This window comes from Eufriesea mexicana, unplaced genomic scaffold (genome assembly GCF_001483705.2).
Source record: "Eufriesea mexicana isolate 0111107269 unplaced genomic scaffold, ASM148370v2 scaffold757, whole genome shotgun sequence".
Classification (NCBI taxonomy): Eukaryota; Metazoa; Arthropoda; class Insecta; order Hymenoptera; family Apidae; genus Eufriesea; species Eufriesea mexicana.
The window spans coordinates 1110360-1134542 of record NW_016908927.1 but is presented as its reverse complement, the minus strand read 5'-3'; the positions used below and the strand labels follow the sequence as shown (position 1 = coordinate 1134542).

At 25.5% G+C, this 24183-nt stretch overlaps 5 protein-coding genes across 6 annotated transcripts; 3 read left to right on the top strand and 2 right to left on the bottom strand.

Moving 5' to 3' along the window:
- The first annotated feature begins 779 nt into the window (after positions 1–779).
- LOC108546775 (uncharacterized) lies at positions 780–3267 on the top strand. Its single transcript, XM_017899025.1, has 6 exons — positions 780–845; positions 1261–1498; positions 1704–1806; positions 2310–2562; positions 2854–3007; positions 3086–3267. The coding sequence occupies exons 2-6, from the start codon at positions 1261–1263 to the stop codon at positions 3265–3267; spliced, it is 930 nt and encodes a 309-aa protein (XP_017754514.1). The 5' UTR covers positions 780–845.
- A 4999-nt stretch (positions 3268–8266) lies between these two features.
- On the top strand, positions 8267–13554 carry Tango4 (transport and golgi organization 4). Its single transcript, XM_017898992.1, has 10 exons — positions 8267–8330; positions 8509–8615; positions 8681–8805; positions 8916–9202; positions 12281–12430; positions 12519–12713; positions 12795–12913; positions 12990–13169; positions 13249–13402; positions 13487–13554. The coding sequence occupies exons 1-10, from the start codon at positions 8328–8330 to the stop codon at positions 13544–13546; spliced, it is 1380 nt and encodes a 459-aa protein (XP_017754481.1). The 5' UTR covers positions 8267–8327; the 3' UTR covers positions 13547–13554.
- Positions 13555–13573: 19 nt separating this feature from the next.
- Positions 13574–15126, bottom strand: TBCB (tubulin-binding cofactor B). Its single transcript, XM_017898991.1, has 6 exons — positions 15007–15126; positions 14796–14939; positions 14637–14724; positions 13986–14177; positions 13847–13919; positions 13574–13756 (listed from the first exon to the last, which is right to left on the bottom strand). The coding sequence occupies exons 1-6, from the start codon at positions 15124–15126 to the stop codon at positions 13639–13641; spliced, it is 735 nt and encodes a 244-aa protein (XP_017754480.1). The 3' UTR covers positions 13574–13638.
- An 876-nt stretch (positions 15127–16002) lies between these two features.
- On the bottom strand, positions 16003–17749 carry LOC108546764 (sentrin-specific protease 1). Its single transcript, XM_017899007.1, has one exon. It carries the CDS (start codon positions 17698–17700, stop codon positions 16003–16005), a length of 1698 nt encoding a protein of 565 aa, XP_017754496.1. The 5' UTR covers positions 17701–17749.
- Positions 17750–18749: 1000 nt separating this feature from the next.
- On the top strand, positions 18750–22322 carry Tasp1 (Taspase 1). Of its 2 annotated transcripts, XM_017899008.1 has the most exons (9): positions 18772–18811; positions 18930–18997; positions 19082–19353; positions 19449–19528; positions 21122–21189; positions 21254–21370; positions 21470–21650; positions 21764–21915; positions 21977–22322. In XM_017899008.1, exons 1-9 carry the CDS (start codon positions 18772–18774, stop codon positions 22052–22054), a joined length of 1056 nt encoding a protein of 351 aa, XP_017754497.1. In that variant the 3' UTR covers positions 22055–22322. The 2 variants fall into 2 exon arrangements, with proteins under 2 accessions (XP_017754498.1, XP_017754497.1); XM_017899009.1 differs by lacking the exon at positions 21977–22322 and having other exon boundaries at positions 18750–18811; positions 21470–21660; positions 21764–21867.
- Positions 22323–24183: the final 1861 nt, after the last annotated feature.

The following is a 24183-nucleotide window of genomic DNA, read 5'->3' as shown; positions in this document are numbered from 1 at the left end:
TCCGAACAAACTTGAAATTACTTTAGATATCAAACATAAATACCACCTTTACGAACAAAAATTTTTTGACATATTGCCCACACAGCGCATTACCGGAACCATGTGGTTTAAGTATTACTCTATTTTTTAATTTAACAAATATACATAATTAGTCAAAAAATTTGTTTAAACAAATTATATTAAATATGAATATATATTATGTAATTACAATTAATTATTTAATTATAGGCTTAAATAGATAAGATATTTTTCACGTTTAGTGTATTGATCATTGTAGTAATAATTTATACGTTTACTATCTTCATCCTCGTTTTAAATACTACACAGCTTTTCATCTTTAATATGTATTTACATTTTAGTAAAATTCATATTTTATTTTTATGACATATCGATTTAATTAATTTAGATTATTCACTACAATTTACAGAATATAAATTGAAATGTAAATGTCATTTTCATGCTACCAATGTTTGATTACATATATACTTATATTAATTATAGTACTGATAAATTAGTTTCATTCATTTAACATAGTTTATCAATACTTTAGAACAATTAAAAATAAAAGTTATAAAATTAATGTAAATATGATTTTTAAATAACTCGATATTCTAAAGATATAGAATATAAACCGAAATTTCATAATATTTATTTTTTTTTTTTTTTTAATTATATTTATCGTATATAAATCATTATTGTGTGAATAAATGAACTGATATTATTATATTACAATTGTAAAGAGTAGACTGTTTCTCCGCCGTTCAATACGACAACGCGTGCGCTTTTCTTCTACAAAGGCCAGTAGTTGGTCTAATGGAACTCTCATACAGGGGTGTTGTTTAACGGTGAGAATGTATTTTTCGGTGTTAATGTTGCATATTTTGTGCTTAAAAATATATGAGGCGACGCAAAGTATACTGTCTTTATTGTTTATCAGATTTTTTTATTAAATTAAGTATATTATAAAAAGAGCACAAAAAGCTGAAAGTGTTAATTAATCATAAAAAAATCAGAGTAAATAAAATATAATAATTTCATAAATATCAAATATGATCATTCGTCGAAAAATGATCAGGAGAAATATACGGATATTTAAAATAACATTTATTTTATTAAGGAAGTCGAGCGATTATTTTAAATAAATTTAAAGTATAATTAGTTAAACAAAGAGTGAAAGGTTTAAATAACTTTCACTTTTGTTTGATAATACAATGAAAATTAACAATTACTGATTATATATTTTTTTAATCTTAACAATAGATGAGAAGTTTTGATTTAACAATGAATAATTCGGGTTGTGCGTCATGTACGCTCGAACCACCACCTGATATCCTTCATATACCGCCACCGCCGTTTCCAGCAATTCTTCAACAAAGCTCCGATTTCTATCCACATGCGGATTTGTTATCGTTTCCACCTCATCTCAACGACAGTCCTTGTAAACATTTCTGCGATCGTCGTTCCGAAGGAGTTCAATACATAGAAATGCCTCAACAAGGTTTAGTATTAATTTATAGTTCAATCGTTTTACCAATTTATTTATGCTATGAAATTAATTTGTTTCGTATCTTCATTTTAAAATAAAAAGTACTATTTTATTGTATTTTAAATATTTTTTATCTACAAAAAAAAGAGATGAAACGAAATAATAGATGTTATATGTTTTAAGAGTAAATGAACCAATCTTCATATTAAAATTTTAGGGACAGTATTCGATGACACGTGGTTACTGGTCCTAATATCTTCTTGCATCGGTGTAATTTTCATAGGCATTATACTGGCAACATTGCTTTTGAAATGCAAATTGTAAGTTTTCTTCTCCCGTTTAGTTCGTAAAAGTAATAACACAGAAAGTAGTTAAAATGAAAACGATAAAAGTACAAAGTACATCGGGGACTCTTTTTACATAATTTTTTTACTCAAATGATTTTTTACAAATTTTATTCATATTTGCTTAGTTTTCTTAACACTTTTTACTCACTTTTATTTTTAAAATCAGGAAACGAATTATCGAATGCACTTCTTTATAATTTTGATACAAATTTATATAAAAAACTTATATAATTTTAAATTGCTTTTTCTATTATTTACTATAGTTTAACACAAGGTTTATATTTTGTTGTGAATCAAATGTTTTACTTTTTACACAATTTTCTTTGCTCGATACACATCCATCGTAAAAAGAGTCCCAGATGTAAATACATATGAAAAGTAAATTTTTATGTTATATTTTATAGAATAGAATATCCAATGGCTAAATTTCATAACAAAAACAATCATATAAAAAATAAACAATTATTATTTTATAGCAATAGAAGTGGAAAAAGCGGCGTAATTTCCATACCAAATGCAACATCTGGTATACAAACAAAAAATGGAAGAATTCAAAATGAAGCTGTTCTTTACCCCTGTGCAGCTGATACTATACAAGATAGTCGTGTTATGTGGGCAACTCTAACACCACGGGGTACTACCAGACACTATTTAGAGGAACATACTTACGAAACAATCGGTGGCGGACAATTCCATAAGCGTGCCTGTTCCACTACGCCATCTGAACATGTAAAACTTAAGGCAATTTAATGATATTACGTTTGTATACGTTTGTAATTATATTTTAATTCACTAATAATTTACAAAATATTATTACAATTTCCTTAAACAAATCATTTATAGCGAAAAATTACTCTAACTTTAAATAATGATAAAACCGAAACAAACATATTGATTAGTGTAAAAAGCAAAAGATTGTATTACCATTTATACAGATTTATAGAATAACTTAATTGTATATTCCTTGAATGAAGTAGAGAAACATTTAAAATATCTGAAGACAGATTATTGATTTTTCAGACTTATGCAGATCCACCGATAACTACACCAATTCAAAATCGGTTGAAGGACGACAAAGCCTTTGATAATACCGCGTTCGTAGATTACGAAGAACCTTCGTTGATAAAGACTGATTATTATCAGCTCAATAATGTCTTGGAATCAAACGATCCAGGCAATATTTTAATAGCTATTAAAATTTTTATTCTTGAATGTTATTAACGTACCTAATTTAAATTAATTTCAATTATAGGTATACAAAAAGGAACATCGCGACCACGCGTCAGTTCACCAACACGAATTGAACATCCAAATTTACCACCTCTTAACCTTCACCCCCATAAACGTTCTTCTCGTAAAGGATCTGCTACGCCACAAACTTCAGATACATTATTAAGAAGTAGTATTACATCTACGTACATTCCTACTCTATAAGTTTTACATCAAATAATTATTATATTTAAAGACTTATATAATAAGTAACATAAGCAACGATACGTTCCAAATAAGTTAACTTCACATCTAGTCATTCTAAGCATGAAATGACTAAAAATTAAATAAAGTAATATAAACATTTTTTAAATTAATTTAAAAACTAAAGACTTAGCAATGTGATCGAATTAGTATATTTAGATATATAACATAATATTATGTATATGTTAAATTTGTATTGAATACAAAATATATGTAATAAAATTTAGAAATAACAATTAATTTCATTTCGCATATATCTATGTATATTTTAACATCTCGTATTTAATCAAATTTTATAATTTACGAACATTTATTTAATAATAAACTATTATTACAAATTTGTTAATTAATCTTTTAATTAATAATGAAATATTCTAATAAATTTTGTGAGAAAAGAAGCTAATCTTAAATATTTTTTATGTATAAAAGAAAAAAAATAAAGAAATATCACAAAATAAATTTATTCAGGAAATCAATTTTTAATACTTTAGTAAGTAAAGAAACAAGATATAAAAAATTCTGTTGTTTTAAATTTGCGATTATATTCTAAATTAATTAAGTGCGATTTATATTCTTAAATCAAAAATTTTAAAAAAATCAGTAATACATAACAATCTTCCGAAATTAAAAAAAATACGAGAGTTGAATCCAAATTTTGAAGAAATTTTGAATTAGCGTTTATGGCGACTATTAAATAAATCAAAATTGTCTTGTTAGTATTGAAATTAGTAAACAATAGCCCAATACAGTAATAATAATAAATGTAATCTATTTCAACTGTAAGACAAATTATTAGGACATACAAAATTCTTATCTTTATTAAAAAGTTTCTTTCATTAAAAAATAAATGCAAATAATTGTAAAGATAGAATTAATCATATCCTACATATATTTACAATATATATTTACTAACAAAATCAATAAATAATCCTGTACTTCCAACTTTTAAACCTTTAGTGATTGAGTCTTCTTTGTACAAAACATTATTATTTAATGATTTTTCTACAAAGAGAATTCAATCACTAAAGCCTTGAAAGCTGGGAGTATAGGATTATTTATTGATGTTGCTAGTAAGTATATATTTAAATGTTCCAAAAGCACTGTGTATGATAAAGTAAAAAGAAAATGTACTTCTAATAGATTATGACTTAAATATACAGGATGTCCCGGTATCGGTAGTACAACCGAGGAAGGGGTGATTCTACATGAAAAAACAAATTGAAAATAAAAAATAAAATTTTTTCATGTGAAGCTTTGTTGTCGAAAAAATCGATTTTGTAATACCTATGCTAGGACACCCTGTATAATGATCTTACATCTTAATTTTCTTAATTCTCTTGCCATTTCAATAACTATGCAACTATTATCACATAATATTAAAATATTGGCGAAACAATTAAAAATAAATAATCCATTTACTGATGATTGATCAGGTATAATGCATTTTTCTAATGTCGTACAAAGGTAAGTACATACAGTGACTAACAAAAATATTTGAATGCTTAGATCTACAACTTTTAGCACATCAAACATGTATGTTAAACTAAAGTGTTTAAAACAATATGGATTCTATAGCATATAAAGGTCTTAGGATTGTATTAGTAAAATTATAAAACAATTTAACAATACGTACAATATTTACAACATATTTATTAAAAACACGTACCATTAATGGATAACAAAAGTATTCGAACCCTGTATATATTATTTGATATTTATTAAGTCTTTCTATATTGTACATATAGTTGAATTATTTTCTAATTTTATTAACACAATACTGACACATTCCCCTTGCTATAGATATCATATTATTTTAAACAGTTTAGTTTAATATAAATGTTTAATGTGCTAAAGGTTGTAGATCTAAGCATTCAAATACTTTCATTAGCTACCATATATAAGATATTTGTGATAATTTAGACCAGTGTTTTTTGCTTGCAAATAGTAAACATTAGAGAAAAATAAAAAAGGAATTTTTTGAAAATAGATGGATATGTAACTTTTCATTACAATTTTTGATATGAAACATCATTAAATTTTTTTAAACTATAAAAGTATATTGCAGTTGCATGTTTGGATGTAAAGAAATAATAATTTGTTATAAAATGACAAATCTATGACAAAAAAGGTTAAAAAATGTGGGTAGAAATTGGATAATTTTTCAATATTATGTAAAAATTAATTATCGATTTTAAAATTTCATGCATGCAACTAAAGAGAATATTATTAAAAACTGTCACTCAAAATTTGAAGTAAATTTGGGTGAAAATTAACTGAGTTATTGATCCACCTAGTTTGAAAAACATGATTTATAGAATTATATCTTATTTATCTAAATGTGCAAGCTGTCCATGATCCAATTTTGATGTTAAAAACTTCCATTACTGATAACAACTAAGTAACCATTATTAAATACAATTATAACTAAATAAGTTGTCAATTAAACCACTTTAGCCGTACCCACATAATTAGCCACATTATTTTGCATACTTTCATTTATACATCTTATCAATAATTCTTATTCACTTAAGTTTTTGTAAATAAATGTGATATATATACATGTGATTATGTCTACTGGTAATGCAGTTTTATGATTATAATTATTTTTGTATCAGAAAGACTTTTGAATGAATATCCTAAAATCAAGTGGTGCCTTTTGCCATCATTCTACAATATAATAAAACTACTCTAATTTCCTTATTTTTACAAATTTCATTTTAACATTTTATCGGGTTATTCTTGACCTCAAACATTAAGAAAACATTTAAAAAATATAATTTTTTTCAATTCATCCAGAGTATTTTTCCCCCTTGAAGCTATTGAACTTAATAAAATAGAGATACTCGAGGTAAACTTATCAATGTATCAATTTCCCACAGAATCTGATAATTTTTGCAACCAGCAACATTATGAACAACTTTTTCTTCTATATATGATTGATAGTTAACCTTAGTCTTTGAAATATTAGCAAAAATCCTTTAGTACTATTAAATTCTGCCCATCATACGTATCTATGAAACAGTCTCAAAGATAGATGATAGATGCGCACCACATTCACAGCACTACTGATGCTTGTCGGAAGTTCAATACTTATACTAAACATTATATTTTATTTAAAAATTTCACCGATTAGGCAAAAAAACGGGCTAAATATGTATCGTCACCTCAAAAAATTAACCTAACCTAATCTAATTTTAAGTTAAATATAAATCAAAATTATTCAGCTTAATTAAAAAAATTCCTTTGCACAATAAGGATTGTCGGTCTTAGTGTTCGAGATATTTACAAAAAACTTTCAATATTATACAATCTGCCTATAGGTATAAAGAATTTCAAAACTTTATTTACAACTACAATGCTCAGCACGAGGGGGTACTACTTTTTCTTTATGTAGTTTTACAAAATTTTTTAAAGTTCTTTATACATTACAGAAATATTAGAAAAAAATCTGTTCAAATCTATGAAGTATTTTTTTGTCGAGTTTACTCGTTATACAAAATGCTTATAGAAACAGTAGATAAGTAGAAAGTTTATAGTGATACACACATTGCCACGAACATAAACGTTGAGTAGAGTACAGTTTTAATGCCGAAAGTTTTTTGTAAATATTTCGAAAACTAAGACAGACCACCCATTATATGCAAAGAAAAAAGTGTAAAACATATTCATAAATCATCGAAATTTTGGTAAAAATTATGGTAAAAGTTTATATTAATAAATTTGCTCTGAATCTCTTTATTTTTTATAGTTTTTTTCAAAATATGCTGTATTTCAGCATCAGTCAAAAATATAAATCTTGAATAAATATTTGGAGGTTTGAAAAAGCAATGTTTTGCTATTTTTTGTTATAAAAATTAAAATTTAAAGAAATTGCTTAAGACAGATTGATCTCGATGATTTTGAAATATGTTACAGAGGATGAAATTCTGAACGACTTTTATTTGAACAATAACTGCCACCCAGTTCTAGTTCTCGAAATGTTTTTAAAAATTGTTAATATCATATTGAGGTCTACCTGTACGTGTGTGATAAACACGTGTGGTATAAGGGATCGCCAGTCATCTGGTGTATGATAATTATTATATATGAGATTTTACTACTCTTCAATAATACAAACTTTCACTAATTAAAAATATGAAGAATAGGAAGATTGAGAACATTCCTTTACGCTAACAAGCGAGATGATAATACAATACACACTGAAATTTACAAGGTTATTTTCCCGCTTAAAGGAAGAAAAGAAAATTTAAAGAAATTAATTCAAATCTCTAAAGAAAAGTAGAAATAGCGTTATTAAACAGTATAATTTATACTACTTTTACACATAACTTTAATGACGTTATTCGTGATTATACTCGTTATATTTTAGCGTTCAGAAAATTGTTAAATATATTTTATTTTCTTATATGCTAATTCATTTGCTCACATTACTGTTTTCTATTTTACTGTTGTAGAAAATTATAAAAATTCTTTGTTTTTCTCTACGTTTTGTTTTATTCCAGTAAATAATAGATTTTCTTTCATTTTAACCAATATGTTAAATCTTTAGCACCATTTGCTATAAATATTTCTATATTGTAACCCACTGTGATTCGACAATTCTATACTTTCAGTTTCTATCAGCAATAGTTATTATACATTGTAAAATTATAAAAGATAAACTTTTCATAATTTTTTTTCTTACTCTTTATACTATTTCATCTTAATATTCATACATAAATATCTATACAGTTTAAATAGTTTCATAAAATAAAAATGAAAATCTCTAGTAATTTAAACTTTAAACATAACCTTTTTTTGTAATGTGTTATTGAGTTTATTAATGAAAGAGACACTTGTATTTGTATTTCAAAATTTTTTAATTTTTATCTAAATGAAATTTTGAAGGAATGAATAAAAAGTTACAATATAGTAAAAGTTTAACTTATAGATAGATAAATTATTTTATGTTTGATGATAACAAATCTCGAAATACTTTTAAGTTTATATTACATTTAATTTAAACATTTATATTCACAGAAATGGTAAGCATTTCAGATTTTATTAAATAATTGTTCATTAAATGTAATCATTTTTTTAATATAGATAATTATCATTGTATTACTTACAACCTATAGGTAATACTATAAATATAAAGGAGATGAATTATAGCAATATAACTTTTAACTAAAAAGTTTTTAAATTATACATTTTTCTTTGTAGGATGTACAAAGGCATTCTGTACATACTCTTGTATTTCGTTCTTTAAAAAGGACACATGATATGTTTTTATTAAATCAAGGTAATTTACCACCTGTGGATCCTAATTTGTAAGTATACTGTATACTTCTAATATAAATAAATATTAATTAAATAGTATAATAATGTTTTACAGACAAAAAATGAAAAAATCTGTAAAAGCAAAAGATTCTTATGGCCCTGTACTAGAGCGTGTCAAGAATAACAATATAATAAAAACACAAAATGAAAATGAAAATATGGATCCTCCTCCACCAGGAGGTATTTATATATATATATATAAACATGTTACTTATTATTTCAACAATAATAATAGTAATATATTTTTATAACTTTATATATTATAACTTTAATAATCAAATATTTTATAGATGAATCTTTTGGAGGAAATAATAATGGTGCAGTTGTACCTTATAATCCTACACAAAACAATAGTATAGTGGTAACCAGTCAAGCAAATTCAGGAGGAAATGCGCTTAATATTGCATTACTTATACCACAAAAGAAAACACCATCTATGGCAAAACCAAAGTGGCATGCACCATGGAAATTGTATAGAGTTATTAGTGGCCATCTTGGTTGGGTAAGATGTTGTGCTGTTGAACCAGGAAATGAGTGGTTTGCTACAGGTTCAGCATCAGCAGATAGAGTAATTAAAGTAAGATTATCATTTTACTTAATATTATTATTAAATTATATAGCATATTATTATTTTGTTTTGCATTATTTTATATTGTATCATAATTATGTATGTATTATATAAAGTGATAAAACAACTGCAAATAGTTTAATATCTTAGAAGTTATATAATTAATTATAATCATTCAGATTCATAGAATAATGGAAATTTACCAATTTTGGATCTAATTGTCAATGAAAAATTCATACGTGATATGTTCCTTTAAATCATAAAAAGTTCAAAATGGATAATTATTTATTTGAAAAGTAATAGTCTGTAGCATTTATTAAATTAATTTATTTAATTATTTTTTCGACTGATGACGCATGAAGAAAATCATGATTCTGAAACTCGGCAAGTAAGTTTGCCAAAAATTAATATTGAAATATCAGAAAATTATAAGATTGCTTTTATATAAGAAAAATAGCCAGTGGTTTGTTCATAAATGTTTTATTCATAAGAACAAGCAATATTTAACTTAAATATTTATTAAATTAAAAAAGTAATATTGTTACAGGGAACATATGTTTAAATTTTAGAATCTATAAGTGTTACATATATCTACCGAATTTAAAGATTTTGAGATTACTTATGCATTGATGTAATACTACATCGTTTCAAAAGCAAAAACTGAAAGCAGTTGACATAGTAGTACATCTTTTAAAAAGTAAAAGCTAAGAGTGGTTGATATAGTAATATGTTCTTTTTAAATTAAATTTAGGATAGTGAAGAAAAGGAAATTCGATTTCTTTGTATATAAAGCTTGACAAGTAAAACATAAGTAATAGTACTTGTAGTAGTAATACTAGTAATAATAATAATTTTTTCAACCTTTTTAGCTTTGGAAAAGAAACTTGGTTTGGTAAAAAGATATTTCTTTTCATCCATATCATTATTAGAACATTCTGCTTACATTATCCCCTAGTTGCAGCTTCTTTTCCTTCCTTTTCTTTTCCACTTCTGCTATTCAATTTACAATTTTTCCATTTATTTTTCTTGATATTATCTCGTCTATATCCCCTCTAAATCCAGACAATTTTTTGATAAATGCTTTAGTATACCCTATTATGCTAATTTCGATTACTACACTTGATCCTTGTTATCAATCTTGACTTTCAGCTACTCTCATCTTAGGTACTCAGGTATTCTAGTTTAGTACTTAACCTAATGTATTTATATCTACTATTATATTTAATGTTTCTAATTTTATTATATGCTCTAGTCCTTGTAATTCTCATTCTTCCTGCCTGCTTACTTCAATCTTGTCTATTTCACTTTCTATGTGAAATAGAACTTTCTTTTAATATTTCTCTTAGTCCTGCTTCGTCCGCTTCTAGAACCACATCATCCGCGAATTTCAGAGCAAAGATTTTTGCCTATTACTGCTGCCTCCTACACTTTTTCTTTCTCATATTTCATAAATACTATTGATAAATACATTAAATAACATTAGACGCAGTGGGCAGCCTTATTTTAGTCCTCTTGTTGTAAACAAATTCCTTTGTTTGTCCTATTTTCAGTGAATTCACTTACTCTTTCCTCATATATCCCCCTTATCATCTTCAGCTTTTTTAATTAATATCCAAATACAAAATTAACAATTGTTTTTTTACTGACTTTTTTAAGCTATACAAACCACCGTCATGGTTGAAAATAAAAGCAATTTTCAAGAATTTTTTGAAGTTAATTTTGATACTCTTTTTTATTAAATGTTTCATGCTTTCAAAACATACATTTTTTAAATTGCATCTTGTAAAAATTTCATATAAAAATGTTAATTATTATTAATATAATAGGTGCCAGTGTGAGAAGCCTCCAGAAATTTGTTAGAAATGGACAGACCTATGATTTTTCACTGAATATTCTTAAACAAGAAATCATTCAATTTTTTAAACTATAAGACAGTAATTTCAGCTGCATGTAGGGATTTAAAAAAATGATAATTTATTATAAAATGATGATACTTTGAAGAAAAGAATTCTAAAACGTGTAAAAAATTTAATATTTCTTTTAATACCACGCCGAAATTAATTATTAAATCAAAAATTCCATATGTGCAACTAAAGGGTATTGTATTAGGAACTACCATACAAAATTTTAAGTAAATTGGATGAAAATTGATTGAGTTATTGAGCTGCCTAGTATGAAAAAATATGGTTTTAAGAAAAACACATTTGAAAATAATGGGGTGACTGTTGGCTTGGCCCTAGTTTCATTCACTTGATACAGACACTCTTCATTCACATCACTGATCGCATTAGATTCAATATTCTTGATTCACATAGTTATCTTGGTTCAAACATTTCCTGTTCATACGAAAAATTTACCACAGTAGAAATAACAAAACAGTTTTAAATGAATGCCCTAAAGTAAAGAGAAATTAGTTTCAAATGTTACGCATATTACATTTTTTACATGTGCTAAAACACATGTAATGAAATGCTTCGCCTTTTTAGCGAAATTTACCTTAATATTTTAGAGTCATTCCTAAAAATTCAAACAATAAAAAGAGATAAAAAAGAAAATTTCCATTTTTTCGATTTAATTTTTGATAAAATTACGCCTGTATCACTTTTTTCTTAGCAACATTATATTGATGATATTATTTTTTTTTAAATTTACAATTGTTTAAAGTTTAGAATAATCTAGCTTAGTTGAGTTTTTAAATGAAAAAATAAAAATATAAACGTGAAACAGCATTATAAAATATTAACAATTATTTATACTAACAATTATAATCAATTAAAAGCAATAAAAAAAATAATTTTTAATTTTGAGTAAAAGTATAAAAATATTTGAGAACAATTAGATTGATTACTTTTAAGGAAACATTATAGGAATCAATGGAAATTATTTTAACTTAATGATATAGATAGAAATAAAATCTTTTTCATTTAAACTTATATTAAAAACAACAGTTTAATATATATAAATTAAATATATTTATCATATTTATTATATTAAAATGATTAAAATCGTTTTCAAACTTTTCAAGTTTATTTGATCTATTTTGTATACTAAATTTTATTCATATTAATATGTTTTCAAAAATTTTAGATATGGGATCTTGCAAGTGGTAAATTGAAAGTTTCTTTAACTGGTCACATAAGTAGTGTTCGTGGACTTGCATTTTCTCAAAGGCATCCATATCTATTTTCTTGTGGAGAAGATCGACAAGTAAAATGTTGGGACCTTGAGTACAACAAGGTTATTAAATATATTTATGGTATTATTTTATATATTCGTTAATTAATGATTAATAAACTTAGTACTTCATAATTTATTATTTTCACAGGTTATAAGACATTACCATGGTCATTTATCAGCTGTTTATTCCATGGCATTACATCCTAGTATTGATGTATTAGTAACTGCAGGTAGAGATTCTACTGCAAGGGTATGGGATATGCGGACTAAAGCAAATGTACATACACTAGTTGGTCATACTAACACAGTTGCTAGTGTAATTTGTCAAACAGCTGAACCACAGGTATTTTTCGTTTAACATTACTATGTATTTAAAAATAAAATTGTCAACTGTATATATTCTTTTTAATTTTTATTTAACTAGATAATTACTGGAAGTCATGACTGTACTATACGATTATGGGATTTAGCTGCTGGAAAATCTAAAGCTACCTTAACAAATCATAAAAAGAGTGTAAGAGCTGTAACTTTTCATCCATCATTGTATGTATTTTTCTTTGATTTATATATACTTATATATGTGTACATTTTCTTCAAGTTAATTTATATTGTTTATTAGATATATGTTTGCATCTGCATCTCCAGATAATATTAAACAATGGAAATGCCCAGAAGGAAAATTTATTCAAAATTTATCTGGACATAACGCCATAGTTAATTGCCTGGCTGTTAATCCTGATGGTGTGTTAGTTTCTGGAGCAGATAATGGTACCATGCATCTTTGGGATTGGAGAACAGGGTAAATAATATTTGATGTAAGGATTATATTTTTTAAATTGGTTTTTAGTATCACTTATTATAAATATATGAACTTTTAGATATAATTTTCAACGTTTACAAGCACCTGTACAACCAGGTTCAATGGATAGTGAAGCTGGAGTATTTAGTATTACATTTGACATGTCTGGTACTCGCATGATTACAACAGAAGCAGACAAAACAATCAAAATTTATAAAGAAGATGATACTGCTGTAAGAAAATTTTATTTTTTAAATGTTAATTATATCAATGATTAAGATACAGACATATAATTATTTTGTTACTCATGTTTCCAGACTGAAGAAACACATCCTGTGAATTGGAGACCAGATATAATAAAGAGAAGAAAATATTAAGCGTTTTTATATATAATAGATGTTATCAGTTCTAAATCCCTTGTAAGTTCTAATTTTTAATAAAAATCGGATTGATGAAATATGTTAATATTTTATAATTCTTCATCTAAATCAAATTCTTCTTCTGGAAAGTCTCCTACTCTCACATGTGCTGGTTTTACAAATCCACCATATTTTGGTAAACATTCGAAATATCTTTTTCCATTAAAGCTACAGAAAAAGTCATACCAGACATGAAGATTAAATTACATGAAAATATATAATTAATATATAATTAATATAAAATAAATATAACCTTACGTTCCATCATTTTTACCAAGTGGTTCATCATATTTTACTCCAATCCACCAACCTTCTTTAAATTCAGTTTTACCTACAGACAAATCATGAACAAAAATGATATAATCAAGCAATAAATTTAAACAAAAGTTGTACTTACCAATATACATGATTGTAGCTCTTCGTTTTGGTTGATTTGGTACACAAACTTCACAACGATCACCAACTTTACATAACTGAGCAGCTAATGTTTCTGCTTCTTCTTCTTGCTTTTTTTCTTCTACTTTTCTTTTCATTTCTTCCTCATTATATTTTCCTAATTTATTTTTTTCCAAAAATGCTTTTACAGTATCTAAAATATTAAAAATTTAATGTTTAGTTAAACTGCATAAATATATTCACACACGCACACACACGTGTATACATACATTCAAAATTAGTCAAAAGAATTAGAAGTTCTATGTACAAATTCATATTAATATTCTACAATCATCTAAGTAATAAATTGATATCATAAAATGTTTTCTATAAAATTATGTTATAAAATAATATTATAATTATCTATAAAATAATATATGATATGATTAATAAAATTATTAAGAAAATTATTATGAATATTGAGACTTAGAAATAAACAAAAAATTGTAACATATTAAATTAAATTATATATTGAAAAAAGATGTTTCCAAATGTACATTAAGATATCTTAATTTACTTATTTCAAAATAGAACACATTTTTAAAGTTTTTACTAATCAGTTGTTATATATACAAATTTCCAATTATAATTTATACTTTATTGATTACTGTACCTGTTCTTTTAGCATATTCCTCTTCAGATATTTCAAATTTTTCTACATTACTTAAATTTTCCTCTGTACGAGAAAAATTATCTACTACCTAAAATATTATTTATATTATTTATACAATGAAATAAAAGTTTTCCATCAATTTATATAAATTAATGTTACATGTATTCGCATCCCATCATCAATAGGATATGATCCTAACAAACGTTGACCATCATCTAATTTACAAATTAATTTATCATTTTTGTCATATACTTCAATCTTCATTGTTAGTGGATTACCACCAGTAACAAGTTCCAATTTTCCCTTTAATATAATAAAATAAGTATATATAATCAAAAAATAATATACAACTATTATTACATATTCTTACCTTAAATTCATTAATTGTTATTCCCTTTTGAAATCGTCTTTCTACACAATATGAACTTTGACTAGAATTAGTAATACATACATTTATAAAATCCGATGTTATTACACTATAAGCACTCATGTTTGTTATAATTATAAAAGATTTATCAGCCTATTTTGCAATCAACTTATAAGCCGCAGACGCTGCATACAATAGGTTATTTAAGTTATGATACGATATTGAAAGTTTGTAAAATAATCCATTTATTAAATAATAATAATTACAAATTCTAATAACAGATATAATATTATTTTATATGCTTTTTATATTATATATGTATTCAGTGACAAAGTATAAATAAAATTAGTGAATAGTTACAACCGCGCATTAGTATTTGACATTTTGACATCATCGGATTCGCCCGATGTTGTTTTGATATTATTTGGATTGAAATATTGAAATAAAATGTTTGTGGAATATAACCATAATCAAAAAAATTATTTTTTTTATTACATGAATAATTTCAAACATAAAATATATAAATATTTGTATATGAATAATTAAACAAATTTTACATTTATTCGAAATAAAGCATTATAATACATTGCATTTCCTTATTTTTTATAAAGAATGTGCGGTGGTTAAATATTATACTTTTTATGAATAAATTTTATTATTAAAATAAGTATGGTATTTTCATTGGGGAAATACTATCTATTATAATATTCTTTTAATTTATGTTCATGAAGTTCTTTTTTACATTGCAAAAACTTAACAGTTTATTTTCAAACAAAAATACACTTTTGACAGTATAAAAGAAATCATACTGCATAACTCCTTTTAATACTATGATAATAATATGAATAACATTACTATTCAGTATAAATGTTGTATTTTTAGAATATTCTACCCAATAATAGACTCTTTTATGCTAAAATATTTTATCATTTTTGGAAGTTGCTATAAGCTATATAACTTAGCCATTGTCAGTAGTTACATAAATAAATAATATTTTTTTTATAAAAGCTTGGACTTTAATATTTCATAAACCATCTTATGTCGAAAATATGGCATGTCCTGCTGTGTAAATGTAATTTTTTTATTTGCACAAATATATTCAGCAAACATACAAGAGAAAACACCACAATCACTCCCATTCATTTGTTGTGGAATATTTTTGGCACATTCAAACTTCCAGTTACTAGTATCATAAGTTTGTCTCTTTTTATCCAAGCTTTCATCTTCTAGGTATTGTCGAAGTGCTGATAAACATTTTAAATTGTTGCCACCCATACTATCATAATAACGAATAGATTTATCTCTAAAGTCAATTACTGACATACACCAATGAATACCTAAATGTATAGGAACAACTATAAGATCTTGTGCAAAAATATCAATTTTTCTTGTCCACCTCTTTAAAGATGAATGTCCACCTGAGATTAATTTTGGATAGAAAAATGTATTCATAGCATGTATTTTTGGATATTTATCATTAGCACTTCTGGCTATTAGTAAATTCATATAAAAATTTATGACCTCATCATTCAACCAATTTAAATCAGCTAATGTATGAATATCTTTTCTTGTGATTCTTAAACCAAATCCTTCAACTAGAACTTCATCTGGTGGTCGAGGAGTAAGAGCATTCTTTATTTCTTGTACCATTTCCTCTGTTAAGATAGGTAATTCTGGCTCTTCTAATTCTTCTCTTTCTTCTAAAACAGCTTCACATAATCTCATAGACCGTGCTAAATGTTCTTCTAAAGCAGCTTCTCTAGCTAAACGATTATGTTTGGATAATACACATGTCATCTTTTTAAGTTCTTCTGCTTCCTTGTAACGTTGTTCAATACGTTCATTATAACGTTTTGCTACTTGAGGAACAAAATCCTCTCTCATTACAGCTTTTGCTGCTAATCGATCCCTTAATGTGTTTGTACTTATACATTCCATATGTTTATTTTGTATAAATTTTTCCACAGCAACATTCTTTTTCTGAGATGGTGTTTTATCATGAAGGGAATGTATTGTCTCTTCTTTTTTATCATTATTTAAAGTAATTATTTCTTTATCTTTTTTTTCTTTAATTGGAGTATTCCTATGCATTTGTAACGTTGAATCACGTTTTCTAAAAGTTAACTGTGTTCTCGGCAAAGGAGTCAAAGATTTAGATTTTTCTAAATCTATTACTTCTATTGGTTTCTGTGTAGATCTTTTATCTTCATGTTTATCATATGTAGCATGTATTTTACGTGGAAGAAAATTTTGTAATAATTCTTCATACTGATTTATTTCTTTTAAATGATGGGTTTTAGTCAATGTTGAACATTGTTGATGTCCAACATTTTGTACTTTTTCTCTTTTAGTATCAGAATATCCCATATTTAGTGTATCATAATATGCTTGCGATTTTAATGGAGAAAAGGATGACGAACAGCATGTAAGTGATTTATCTCTATTACTACATTTACCATTTAATCTACTAGAAGATTTAATAGGAGAATATTTATGTTTGATAATAACTTGAACATCATCATCACTGTCATCTTTGATTTCAATGGGTTCTTCCTCCACATTAATAGTTTTATAATCTGATCTATGTTTTTTTGGAGTAACAAATTCTTTTTCTAAACTAAATGAAACTGCTCTACGTTTTCGAGGTGCTTCATCTACCCATCCAAAAAATTTTTTTAGAAAATTGAATATCAACATGATTGTTGTACGAAAACAATTGCTTGCAGCACAAAGTCCAAATATTTTTCGCTACTATGGCCATTCAATATATTATAAATTATATACTTTTTATTGTTTATTATGTAATCCTAAAAGCTTTATCAAATTTTTATCAATTATAATAAAACAACAAAGTTTATTATACAAGTAAGTGTTTGATATAAAAATAAATGAAGCTTTAAATACTTACAATAAATAAATAAATAAATATGCATATGTATATAGACGCACTATATATATATACACACACACACACGTATTATATATACATATACATATATTGTATAAAGTTGAAATAGATAGCCACAATATTAGAAATGTTGATTCAAATAACCTAAAATAACATTTATTAGTACTTGAGACATCCTAATGCCAAAAGAAACAAATATAAACATAAACAAATATTTTTTATTGAATATGTAAAGTATGATATTCATATAAATTAGAAAATGTAAATATACCTATGAAAAGTCTTAATTTAATTTTGCAAAAATTAAAATTTTATGTTAATAACTGGTAATATGAATTTTACATATTCCAAAAAAACATAAAAATATTGTACATGTTACGTACTTCACGTCCAAATTTAAATATAACAAGTAATAAACTGTGTGTTTAATTCCATTGGTATTAATACAGAGTATGGATTGACAAGTCCCGCGTATTTCGTGGAAAAATTTACGCCCTTTGGTGTTGGTTTTAAGAACTACATGTTTGAACAATTTTACCCTTTTATATTTCTATGTAAAACTTATATTTCAACTTGAGTTATTTAAAGTATTATAAATTATGATATTTTGAAATTATAAGTTATTTTTTTATTCATTCATATATCGTTAAATCTCATTGTTCAAAACTAATCTGATATCCAGAAAAAAATAATAATTAAATTTATAGGTCATTAAGATATAAATTAGATACAAATTTATAAATGTAATTTTATTTACAGATATTTATATACTTCTACTCAATATATAAATAACATATTTGACGAATCGTAATTATGAAAAAAAATATAGAATTGATAACAGTAAAAATTTATTAGATGTAATGAGTAATATTAATCAAGGATTTGTAGCTGTTCATGTAGGTATGTTATTTATTTTCTAAACTATATATTTTAATACAATTGCAGTAAAACAAAATAAATTATAATTATGGTTAAGATAAGTACTTATATTCATTAATATAGTAACATATCTTATTAGGAGCAGGTCGACATTCAGAAGCTCTTAAAGAAAAATATCAAAAACTATGTCGTCAAGCATGTAAAGCTGTAAGTCATTTTTATTTTTTATTTGCATCATTTTAATAACACTATAATATATCACTTTATAATTCTAATAAAATATACTTAAAGGGTATACAGAATTTAAAAACTGGTGGTAGTTCATTAGATGCTGTAGTAGAAACTGTAATGATACTAGAAAATTCTCCTTTAACCAATGCTGGATTTGGTTCCAATCTTACATTGGAAGGAGTAGTAGAATGTGATGCAAGTGTTATGGATGGTACTACATTACAGTTTGGTGCAGTTGGTGCAGTTAGTGGAATAAAAAATCCTGTTTTATTAGCAAAACGACTTTGTGAATATCAATCAATTAAAATCGCATATGGTAGAATTCCACCAAGGTAAATATTAAATTGATATTATCAAGATTAACAATAATAAAAATATGTTTATAATTTAAATATAAAAATAGATAAATATAATTTTATGTTATCAGTTTTTTAGTTGGAAATGGTGCACATTTATGGGCACAAGAAATGGGAATACAAACTTTACCTCCAGAACAATTAATTTCAAGTATGTACATTGAAATATTATGCCCAATTTATATTCAATAATCCATAGTCTTATAATTTGTGAATACAAGTTCTATTATATTTGAACTTATCCTTATTTATGTCACAAATATTATTAGATATTATAACAAAAAATATTAATATCAATAATTTTCTTTAAATTATATACAATGAGTAACAAAAATATTTGGACACTTGTATGTTTCTGTAAATTATTCATTTTAAGCATTCGTGAATTTGCAAAAAGACATTATGCTTATAAACTTTGTGAATATATGATAGCATTGGAAGGCAAAGTTTCTCATAATTTCTTAGTTTCAATTTCTATTATAAGTTGATTATAAGTTTGCAACAGTGGGTCACCAAGTCAATACCTCATTTAATATTTGACAACTTGTGATTTTTCACCTTGGAAAAGACAAATTATACTGTGAGATTGGAAAAATATTGAGTTTAAGTAAGAGCACTGTTGCTGACATCATGTATTTCCTATCGCTATCTTAAGAAATACAAAAAGATGTGCATCCTCAAAGTATCCAACGATTGTTAAAAGGAAATAGTTATAATGTTGTACGCAAAAAGCCCTTCATGAATAAAATAAATAGAAAGGAACAAGTCTGATTTGCAGAGAAATTTGTCTACAAGTCAATGTTGTCATTTTTGCAGACAAACGTAAATTTAATATATCTCATACAGATGAACAAGTAATGGTCTGGAAAAGAGCAAATACTGAGTTAAAAGTAAAAAATTCTTGAGTGACTTTTAAACACTGAAAGTAGTTTGGGGTTGTATTTGGTGTAGTGGCGCTGACAGATTAATTTTTATTGACGACATCATGGACAAAAACAAATATTTAAATATATTAAAGGATAATTTAATACTAAGTGCTATCAAAATGAGCATTCAAACAGTTTTACATTTTGTCAATAAATGACCCTAAGCACAAGGTTTGAATATAAGAATTTTTGGTATATAATTGCAAAAGAGTGATGCATTTACCTCTACAGTCTCCAGATTTTAATCAGATAGAGAATTTGTGGAATAAATTAGATTATAGAATAAGAATAATTTCTATAAATTTAAAAAATGAGCTTAAAAAAGATTACAAGAAGAATGAGAATGTAGAAGTCCTGATTTTTTGGAAAAAAATAATTTCTAGTATCTCAAAATATTTTTAAGATACGTTTTAGAAGCGAAAAGTCATGCTACAAAATATACTGTTATTTAGGACATTCAAATCACGTTTCTTTAAATGTGTCCGAATATTTTTGTAACGCAATAATAACATCTTTTCAGTTATTTTTAATTAGAATATATTGTTTATAAAACTGCTAAGAAAAATATTTATATACTTTATAACTCTAATAAATGTCTTATCACGTGAAAAAAGAATACATTGATTTTATGCATAAAGAGTTAAGATATAAAGAAATAAATCCATGTATACTTCATATATACTTTTTGGTATTCCGAATATTTTCGTTACTCACTGTAAATAATTTTAACATTTAGCGAATACTTTTTTGTTATATCTATATGTCTATATGTTATATCTAAATTATCTTTACTAATTAAATAGTTTAATAATTTTTAGCAAAAGCGCAGAAAATGTATAAACATTACAAAAAAAAAATAGAAAATTCTAATACAGAAATTCACAAGGTAAATGTTTTTCAATATCTCTATATAATTTTTTGATAATATAACCTTAAATCAAATTATTTAGTGTACTAAGCAAAGAATGGACACAGTTGGAGCAATATGTGTTGATAAAGAAGGAAATATTGCTGGAGCTTGTTCTAGTGGTGGTATTATTCTAAAACATCCAGGAAGAGTGGGACAGGTATAGTATTTATTATAAATTGTAATTTTGTTTTCATATTTATTAACATCACTTATAAACATTTCATGAGGTAGCATTATAATATTATTAAACTTAAAGGCAGGAATGTGGGGATGTGGTACATGGGCACATAAAAACAAATATTCTATAGGAACAAGCACATCAGGCTGTGGAGAACATCTTATTCGGACTTTACTAGCACGAACAGTTGCAGAAGCTATATCAGATAGTTCTTGTCCTATTACCAACTTATATCATTCCATGAAAACTGATTTTATCGGTGAAAACTCGTAACTACTTTATTATTTCTTTTCAGCGTCAAAAAATATCTTCTATATTAGAATTAATAATTTTAGAATTTGTGTCAGTATAAATAAATGAAAATCTTTTTAGATTCAAAATTTTTATATGACCTTGAACAAAAACTTGGAGGTGTTATTGCTATTCGATATGCACCTCAAGAAGGATTAGGAGATTTCCTTTGGAGTCATTCTACAAATTCAATGATAATAGGTTACATGAATTCAAATGAACAAACACCAATGGTATAATGGTTTATTTTTTAAAATGAAAAGAAGTACAGATAATATAATTGTATTTTTTCAGAGTCACATGGCTGTTCTTCCATCTCATGAAGTTGGCAAAAAAGCAATTGTTGAAGGAATTTGTTTTAAGATTACATGATATGTCAATAATTTTATGACTTGTGCAAGACAATATATAAGAAATAGTTCACATACATCTCTTTATAAAATATCAAAAATTATTTATTATTACCATGTAGGACATAATAGTCAAATGAAAACCACTTAATATAGCAATTTTTCATACACAGTATTGCATAAGTAACATAAACAAAATAAATGTCAAATTTTATAAAATACAACACACACATACACACATAGCCGAGAATACGGTTAAATAACATGTATAAACAAAAAAAAAAGAAATTAACATTTTCTTTATTTTTTACTTAGTTTTTAAAATAATCGATTTTAAATATTCGTTTTATGCATGCATAAGTACAATAGTGTCTACCGTGTTTGTAAATAATGTTCTACAACTTTTGGTTTATTTCAACTTTCTCCTGAACAGTTGCATTTTGTTAATCTCCCATACAATGATATTTATTTATTATCACTCGTTACTTCAAAAGGTATTATCCTAAAGATTTCCTATCCAAGAACGATACAAGAGTAGAATAAAATCTTATAAAAAATGGTACTTTTAAACCATGATATCAGAACTGTAATTATATTTATCAGTGAAGTTTTATCGAAGATAGTATTTTAAGAAATAATAATCCTAATCATAATAATGTTAGATTTAGTTTGCAATTGTAACCATTGCGCTATGTTTCAGTAACTTTGTACTTAATGATAAATAAAATAATCGCATTCACTTTCTTTTTTTTTCTGGAATTTTGTGTTTTGTAAATAATGTTGAAGAGATAATAGGCATTATATATCACTCGGTGAATCATATCTTACAAGGAGATCCCGCAAATGCTTCGCCTCCGATTTGGATAAAACTTGGTAGGTTTAAAGAACTGCCAAAAATATCTTTCTTAGTGTGGTAATTCAAGTTTAAGGAATGAAATTATCCAAGAGCTAACTCGAAAACGATAAGATATAACAAAAAATTGTTTTACTAAAAATTGTATGGTTTTAGAGATAGTGAAAAAAAATGTAAAAGTTAACAAAAAATATTCAATAATATTTTTAAAAAATTGTTATTGTTAATGTTTATTTGAAGAGTTACAGCGATTGTTCATATAATAAAAAGAAATTGCATTTTTTATTTCAAAAACAACAATATACGTATATATGTACAGTGGTCTCAGCAAATAATGTAAAGATTGCATTTTTATATCGGTTACTTATATGTCGCATCCATGTCGGATGTTTGGGGCTCGCTATACTCGCGTCAACGCCGGTGCCGTCTGCGTTTAATCGGACTAAACACGTCGAGATAAGTGTAGTTTAGAATTATTACAAATTAACTATACAAATACAATATACATAAGGATCTATCTATTCTATACATATTGACACGTACATGTTATTTTAGTTATTTCATCTAATTTAAAAAATAATCATTTTATCTAATCTAAAATATAATATTTTAAAAATACAATTATAATTATTATTAATTAATATACGATTATAATATATATTATAACAATAATAATAATATATATTATTATTACATACAGGATGTTTCAGCATCGATGGTACAACTGAGGAGGCGGAATATTTTTGGCTGTTCTTTGAGCCTACCAAGTTTCATCCAAATCAGAGACGGACTGTTCGCAGCATCTCTTTATTAGCTTTAATTACATACGCATGAAACAAATTTTAAAATTCAATTATTTTAATCATTAAATTGAAAACGAAAAAATTTCCCTTTTCTTTTTTGTCTTATTTTTTTATAAGAAATCACCTCCTGTTTGCTTATTTGTCCATACCCTACCGAATTGATGACAAAATAAAAACTAACTAAAATTACTTTTTTATATTTTTTTTAAGTATTATGTAAAATGTAATAACATTTATTGAACTTACAATTTTAAAATAAAATGTTACATAATATGAACCATTAAATTTAAGTTATATATTTCTTCTAACAGCTTAATTATTTTTAATTTTATCAAAAATATGAAAGCATATCATTGTAAATATTTTCATATCATAAATTTCATTTCTATAGAGGTGTCTCGCGGTAAGCGCGTATGCTAACTCCTAAGTCAACATGAGCAGACGGAAGTTCCCCTTCTCCTCACATTTTAAACGTAGTTCAACCCCCCCCCCCCC